This window comes from Echinops telfairi, unplaced genomic scaffold (genome assembly GCF_000313985.2).
Source record: "Echinops telfairi isolate 266 unplaced genomic scaffold, ASM31398v2 ScPeMD7_7473;HRSCAF=8511, whole genome shotgun sequence".
Classification (NCBI taxonomy): domain Eukaryota; kingdom Metazoa; phylum Chordata; class Mammalia; order Afrosoricida; family Tenrecidae; genus Echinops; species Echinops telfairi.
Genome location: NW_022111377.1, coordinates 5,814,026 through 5,821,899, shown reverse-complemented (window position 1 = coordinate 5,821,899; position 7,874 = coordinate 5,814,026). Strand labels below are relative to the sequence as shown.

Genomic DNA, 7,874 nt, shown 5'->3' with positions numbered 1-7,874 from the left:
GAGCTGCCTGGCGCCGTCTTGATACTTTCAGAAAGAATGCATTCCCTGTAAAAAAAAAAAAAATCCTGAGAGAGGGAGAGAGGAAAAGAGAGAGAGACGGCGAGAGCGAGCCAGAGCGAGCCACGCGATCCGACCGAGCAGTTTCGGCTCGCAGGTCCTCCGCCTGCTCTGCTCTGCTCCTCGCTACCCAGGTTGGTACTGCCTTTTTAAAAAAAAGTCTGATGATTTTTTTTTCTCCACTTGCAAGGACTTTAACTCTTTTTAAAATCAAACGATCTTCTGGTGGAGGACTTCTACCGGCCCGAAGGTCTCGGGACCTGTGTCCCCCTCCAGAGCTAGGGAGGGAGGGAGGGAGGGCAGAGGGGGAGAGCTCTCTCCAAGTTGAACCGCTCGGTGCCGGGCTCCCCAAGGCCACGCTGCTCGGGATGTGCTCGCGCGTCTTTGCCCCGGCGGGCGACGAGCGGGGGCCCCGAGCTCCCGAGGAGGGGGTGTGCGTGTGCACACTGGTGTGCCGGACCCGCGGCGCTGCCCGGTGCGCGGGGCCGGGCCGGGCACGGGGGAGGCGCGCGCGTCCCGCGGCCGACTGGAGGGGCGGTGGTGCCACTTGGTAAACTCAGGTGCTAAAGTACGTGGGAGCTCATCCAGGTCTTCCCCCCTCTTCCATTGCAGCGGACCGGGGAGCAGCGCAGTCTCCGGCTCCGGAGGACGCACGGTGCAGCGCAGCCTCGCCGGCGGAAAATCCCAGCCGTCCTCGCCATCCTTTACATTTTGGTCCCCTTCCGTACCCTCCTTCCTCCACCCCTCCCCCGAATTTATTTTTTCTTCCCCTTCTTCTCTTTGTTAAAATACCCCTAAAGGATTTTTGTCTTTAAAGAAACGAACTCATTTCCTCCCCTTTCCTTCCCAAATTTCCCATTCCCTACTTCGCCACTGAAAGCCAATCATTAAAAGACTACCCCACCCTTCCGACGACAGTAGCACCTGCAAACCCTCCCAGCACAGCGACTTCCCAGCCAGACCGCCCTCCCTCTCCGCGCGCGGGTTCCGGGCCCGGCGAGAGGGCGCGAGCGCAGGCCAAGGCCATGGAGGTGACGGCGGACCAGCCGCGCTGGGTGAGCCATCACCACCCCGCAGTGCTCAATGGGCAGCACCCGGACACGCACCACCCGGGCCTCGGCCACTCCTACATGGACGCGCCGCAGTACTCTCTGCCGGAGGAGGTGGATGTACTTTTTAACATCGACGGCCAAGGCAACCACGTCCCGTCCTACTACGGAAACTCGGTGAGGGCCACGGTGCAGAGGTACCCTCCGACCCACCACGGTGAGTCTGCCCCTGGTGCGGGGACCCGCGCCGAGCTGCCCCCACCCTCCCGGGTCAGGGTGGCAGGGCGGGATCAGGGGGCGGAGAGACTAATCGAAACCCCCTAAGTGCCGTTACTGGTTCATTTAAAACAATTGGGGCCCGGAAATGAGCGAGGAAGGCTTCTCTGCCGCGAGAGTGTGTTTTTAAGAAGAGTCGTGGCAGGCGCATTTCCGCGGCACTAGTCCCCTCGGCCAGATGCCCACCTGGATACCGCAGGCTCGGAGCCCCTGCGGCCTCAGACCCGGAGAGCCCAGGTGCTGCCTCAGCCGGCGGAGGCTCTCAGGGCCAGTCGGCCGGCTCCGGTTCAAGTCTGGCCCACCCTGGCCTTTACCAATGGCCTCGCGATCCCTGATTCCCAAACTTCTTTCGGGAGGGTGGGGGGTAGGATGGAGCTCCTGCCAGAGTCCCAGGGTTTATTTCTTGGGCAAATTTCTTATGAGGCCAGAGAGAGAGAGAGAGAGAGAGATTTTGACTCACATCGCTTTTCTTGTAATCTTTCCCCAGAGCTAGTGCGTTGGATTTCTCTGCAGGTCTCCCACCAGTTTTTGGCCTGGAGAAGTGGGATTCTGGTACTTGAAGGGGTTTCAGTGAAAAGTTCCACTCTCATACATTTGAGAGATTGGAGCTTGCCTAGATTTCCCGGCTACACAGAATTTACCAACGTCCTTACTTGTAACTTGCCGCGTGTCAGTTGCCTGCAACTCTGGCCTTACTCTCCTCCGGCCTACAGTAGGCTCATTAAGCTCCCACGGAGGATTTGGGGGTCACCAGGGCTTCCCCTTTTCTAACATAGGTGCAATTTCTAACATAGGTGCAACCCTCCTCCCGGCCCTCTTCCATTTCTCCATTCACCTTGAGTTCTGAAAGGTAAAAAGAAACCCAGCTCTCTGAGCCAGGAAAAAAGCAATAGGAACGTTTTGGAGGTGTAAGTTTGTTCCTAAAGAAGCAAGAAGCTGTAGGTCACTTTCAGGCAGGGAAAATGTGAGACACTCTTAGCCGCGCCAGACCACGGGGCCGGCCTGGTCCCCCTTCCCAGGGAGCCTGGAGGCCTTGGGCCCTGCTGTCACCAGGTTTTCTTCAGCTGCAGCGCTCTCTGCCCTCATTCCGTGCAGCTCAGCAGTTAAGTGGAAATGTGGTAGATGCAGTGTTCATATATTTACTACACGACTTCCTGCATAATATGAATCTTGACCCTTCATGTTCAGAGAAGGCCCCTTCCCCCTTCGCTCCCCTCCCCTTCCTCTGGCTTAAGATTTTTAGTTTCAGTATTGTTCATAATGCTTAACTACAATGCCAAATGCTGACTGGATTAGAAGATCGATAATTTGTGGATGTGCACTGCCTGCAGTTTAAACGTACCCTTCTCACAGTGTATAGGCCTGTGGAAGGAGTAGCTATGTTACACTTGTGCAGTTCCCGTGAGTGTTGGATAGACTCAGTAGGAGTCAGCATTGCCTGGACACACGCACCTACCTCGGCCTGGCATATCTCAGGGGTTCAGGTAAAAGTGCAGGTGTTGCCTTGTTGGGGCCACAGCTTTGAGAGCCTAGGGGGCTTATTTTATTTTCTTCTCCTGGAGGATTTGGGAGAGGGAGGAAAAGCCGAAAAAACAGTCCTCACAGGCTCCAGCTTTGGAAACTTCCTCTAACAGCCTGAACAATGAAAATTTCCTCCTTCCGCCCATCGGCCTTTTGGAAGCAGTAGTGGTGATAGGGGCAAGCACTGTATTAGGCTCCTCTGGAAGTAACCCTAAAATGTGCCCTCTCCACAGCACCCTCCTTCTGGGCCTCGCCACCCTGGGAGCTGGGCACTGCTTCCAGGGCCTCTGGCAAGGGTCAGTGTGCTTCTTTGCTCCCATCATTCACAGTCGACTCTTATCAGGCTGGATGGGATTAAGTCTGGGCCCAGGGACCCTGGACCATTGAAGGCAACCAATAAATCAAGTCAGGTTCTAGCGAGGGACATCCGGGAAGGTAATTTAGAAAGTGACTATCTGGAAAGGCCAAATAAGTCAAGGGGCCACGTCTTCTCAGCACCTCGTGGGTGTCAGACACAGTCCCTGAATCCCCCATCTTTGATGGGACACTGGTGTGGAGAGAGGGGTGAACTGAGGCCCCTCTACCTCTGAGGCATGCTGGCCAAGGTGCTGCTGAGACCCCCTGGATTCCAAGAGTGGTCCCTCCGGGATTTCTTTCCAGGTGGGAGAGGGAGAATCCCCAGGTGTGTTGCAGGCCCGCCCTGGGCTGCTCTCACTCAGCCAGAATCCCGCTCTCCCCTTCCTGCTGCAGGGAGCCAGGTGTGCCGTCCTCCGCTGCTGCACGGATCCCTGCCCTGGCTGGACGGGGGCAAAGCCCTGGGCAGTCACCACAGCGCCTCGCCCTGGAACCTCAGCCCCTTCTCCAAGACGTCCATCCACCACGGCTCCCCGGGGCCCCTCTCGGTCTATCCCCCGGCCTCCTCCTCCTCCCTGTCGGCGGGTCATTCCAGCCCCCATCTCTTCACCTTCCCGCCCACCCCGCCGAAGGACGTCTCTCCGGATCCGTCCCTGTCCACACCAGGCTCCGCTGGCTCTGCCCGGCAGGATGAGAAAGAGTGCATCAAATACCCGGTGTCCCTGCCGGACAGCATGAAGCTGGAGTCCCCGCACTCCCGCGGCAGCATGACCACCCTGGGAGGGGCCTCCTCCTCGGCCCACCACCCCATCACCACCTACCCGCCCTACGTTCCAGAATACAGCTCCGGACTCTTCCCTCCCAGCACCCTGCTGGGAGGCTCGCCCACCGGCTTCGGATGCAAGTCAAGGCCCAAGGCCAGATCCAGCACAGGTAGGACCCTTTTCTCCCTTGGCTGGGATTCTCTTCTCTTGCGCCTGCCTCTCCCGTCGCCCTAATCCAGGGCAGGGAAAAGAGAGCTAGCAGTCTGGTGTCTTGGGGAGCTGGCTGCGCTTCTGGAGCCTGTGGAGATTTGATTTCCCCCCATTCTTGGTGGGGGGTAGGGGGGGCTTGGAGAAGAATGAGGTGTGCCCTCTCCCATTCCAATCTTCTGAAGAGAGGCCTAGAGGGAATGGGATCTAATTAAAAGTAGCCCCCCCACCCCATCCCCAATGAGCTGGAAAAGACAAACAAACACAAAGTGCAACTCCCACCTTTGCTTCGCAGAACTTCTGGGTTCTGCCAGTAACCTTTAGTCCGCTTCCAAGAGCAAATGGAAGGAAGGCTGAGGGAATAAATCTTTAGTGTTTAATGCTCAAAACGAAACCTCCTCAAACCTAAACAAACACAGGTCCCTCCTGTGACCCCTTTGGCCTCTGTGTCCATCTGACTGGCCCTCTCCTGCTCAGCTCCAAGGGGGTCAGGCAGTCCACCGCAGAGGGCAGGCCTTTATATAGACATGGATAAATAAAGTGTGTGTGGATACATAGTATTTTTTTTTTTAATGTTTAAGGGGAGGAACAGGAACCTTGCAAAAGTAACACACCATTTGGGTGGGGAGGCATGGGAAAGGGGGCTCTGGCACCCTCATTTTCTTTAAAAGAAAGAGGTGGGCCCATTTACCTACAGTCTCGTCCAGTGCCCTGGCTCAGCAGAGGCACAGGGCAGGAAGGTGTCTCTGTTAGCGCTCGCTCCGGCCCCAATGGAGCTGAAGCCTCAGGTGTGTGCCTCTGCTTATTTTCTTAAAGAACCAAACCAAGCCAAACCAGAAAACCTTGTCTGGAAGCACATCGTGTGTGTTTTCTATCGGAGTACAGTCACTTGTGTTACAAAAACAAAACAAAACAAAAGCAAAACCACTCCACAGAGCAGTAGTTAAGCTGGGGTGATTTGGCTTTCAAAGGTAATAACCCACCCCTGGTTTTTGCCTCTAACGGAAGCGGTGGAATCGGAGCAGGGACGCCTCGGAGAGCTGTCCCTGTGTGTATGTTAGTGATTATTTGATGGTGACTGGTGCCTCCTCCGGAGGTTTTCCTAGGTCAGGCGGGCATCTCTGCTTTGGACCACTCTTCACTGTCCTCCCTCTGTTCCCCAGCACCGGAGATCGCATAGGAAAAAGAGAGAGTGAAGAAAAGTGGTTTTTCATGGTGGGATGAGAAGTCTTGAAGCAGAGCCTCCCAAATCCTGGGCAGTCACACACACACACACACACACACACACACACTTCAGAGGTAGGACACTGGGAGCCCAGTGACCATGAGATCCGTTTTCAGGGTTGTTGTTTTTTTTGTCCCAGGGTGACATTTACTCTGACTGCCTGAGCAGGACTGTCTCTATTTAGTTGATATGTTTTAGCTAATCCAATTATTTTCAGACTGCTGCACGCGACAGTTGCATTGTTTATCCCGCGCCAAGAACTTTAATAGAGTCCGGATGCGGTTAGGCTGACAGAAAAACTCAGACCTGCATGTTCAGTTCATGAGAGTAGGCAGGAGGGAGAGAGGGGTAGGCTAGCTGGCGGAGTCAAAAAGAAAGCGAGCTGGAGGGAAAGCAGGCAGGAGGAAAGTGCCCCCTCCCCCCCAGTGCCTTGTGGGGCTGGGTTTTCCAGGGGGCAGGCGGAGGGTTGCAGAAAACCGGGGGGGTGGGAGTGGGTGGGTACAGCCTTACTCCTGAAGTGGGCATTAGATGAGCGCTTGAGGACTGGGTATAAAGAGAGCAAACCTATTCGGTGCAAGGTAGTAAGGGGCATTGTTGGGTTTTTTTCTTCTTTTCTAAGTTCTTGTTTCTGGTAGAGCTGTAGGTTGGGGAAGATTGCGGTATCTGAGACTGGTGGAGTGGTCTGGGTGGGGGAGGGGACAGCGCGACTTTTCCAAAGGACTCTGGTTTTCTTGCCCCCATTTGATGTCTTCCTCTCTGGTGGCTTCTGTGGAGTCCTTTCCTTCATCTCATCTCTGTCCTCAAGACGCTGAACAGTGAGGGGCAAGAGAACGGTGGCTTGTCTGACTTAGAAGCAGGAATAGCTAGCCCATCTAGACACCCGTTTTATTTTTGGCAATAGGGCTGCGTGGCGGTGGTGGTGGTGATGGCGATGCCAAGTTGCCTTTTGACTCCCTTCTCTCCAGTCACCAAACCCCAGAACAGCACATCTGGCCAGCCAGGGAGCTGAGGTGTTTGGGAGTGTGGGAGGCTGGCGGGGAAGTTTCAGAAAACCTTCCTTGTGAAGAGAGTAGAGGTGGTGGGAATTCTCCCGGAGGGGATTCTCTGCCTTTTCTAGTGGTTATTTTTGCAAAATTAAAAAAAAAAATCAAACCTCTTTGCAAAAAGGATTTGCTGGCAGAGGAGACAGGAGAAGAGAGGGTTGGTAGCATTTTGGGAAAACAGTTGAATCTGTTGTTAGGGCATCTATGTGGACTTTCTGTGCCATACATATATATATATATATATTTACAAACAAAAGATGAAGGCTTTTAGCAAAGGGCCATTTCTTAACTCCTCACCTGCTCCCTGACTTCCCCTTCCCCTCCTGCTTCCCGCCTCCCTCCTTTTGCCCAGCTCAGTTGCAAGGTCTCTGTAGGAAGGCCAAACGCAGAGGTAAAAGGGGGTGTTTTCAAATGACTGTTGAATGTCAAGAGAACGGAGCTCTGTGGTTCTTGTCACCGAGCAGAGCCGTGTCTGCCTGGGCAGCGGGAGCCAGGCAGCAAGCAAGGACAGAGAAAGCAAGCAAGAGGCAGGGCCTCACCGCCATTAGGAATATTGGTTGTTGGCTGAAGTCACAGGCTAGAGGCCACAGAGAGAAACAAAACAAAACACACGCTAACAACAGCACCACCCCACACAAGGTAATCACAAACTTGCCCAGTGAATCAAGACAGAAAATTGCTCTAGTGTGCAGAACCTTGCTGCAGCGGGAACCGTTGCTAGCTTCAAGGTCTCTCTGAAGAGGAAGCAGTCATCCTCGCCACCACCTGACAAATGAGAGGAAATCAGACTAATCACGTCACACGGGGAGATCCCCCTGTGCCAGGGGCGCACAGGAGCAGGGGTGTGCCCAGCGCTTCCCCCCACCCACCCCCCCACCACAGCAGCACTGGGCTTTCAGCTATGCTGCTACTGCTGCTACTGCTGGTGCTGGTGCGGGAGGAGCTCCCAAAGCCCTCCCTCGGCCCAGGGCCCAACTAGGACCCAACTAAGGCTGGGAAGCTGAGCAGCCTTGTCTTGGCAGGATAGGGGGTGAGCTAGGGAACCCCAGTGGGGACAGGGTCAGGGTTGCTGCCCCCTGAGAAGAGATTGCCCCTTTGGAGCACATACCCCACAGGGCCGGCCTGCCTCCTGGCTCAGGCTGCAGCTGGGACCTCCTGACCACTCACCTTCCCTCCTCCCAGCCCACCATATCTCTCAGAGGTCTGTAGGACAGGGCTGGGGCCAAGCACTTAGGTACCCAGAAAAGTGGCACTGGCTCACAGGCACAGCTTCTTAAAAACTTTATCATGGCCAGCCTCTCTGGGCCTGCAGTTAAGAGTCCTTTTTGAACCTGAAGTTAAAAGAACACATCTTTTGATAGCTTCACACTTTTTTTTT

The 7,874-nt window shown here is 55.1% G+C and overlaps 1 protein-coding gene across 3 annotated transcripts in view; it reads left to right on the top strand.

The window, feature by feature from the left end:
• Nucleotides 1–1,082: 1,082 nt before the first annotated feature.
• Nucleotides 1,083–7,874, top strand: part of GATA3 (GATA binding protein 3) — a 19,213-nt gene continuing 12,421 nt past the window's right edge. For all 3 annotated transcript variants that reach the window (XM_004712628.2, XM_045285611.1, XM_004712627.2), the window contains exons 1-2: nt 1,083–1,323; nt 3,654–4,190. In XM_004712628.2, coding sequence (XP_004712685.1) covers nt 1,083–1,323; nt 3,654–4,190 — 778 coding nt within the window. The remainder of the gene's footprint in view (nt 1,324–3,653; nt 4,191–7,874) is intronic.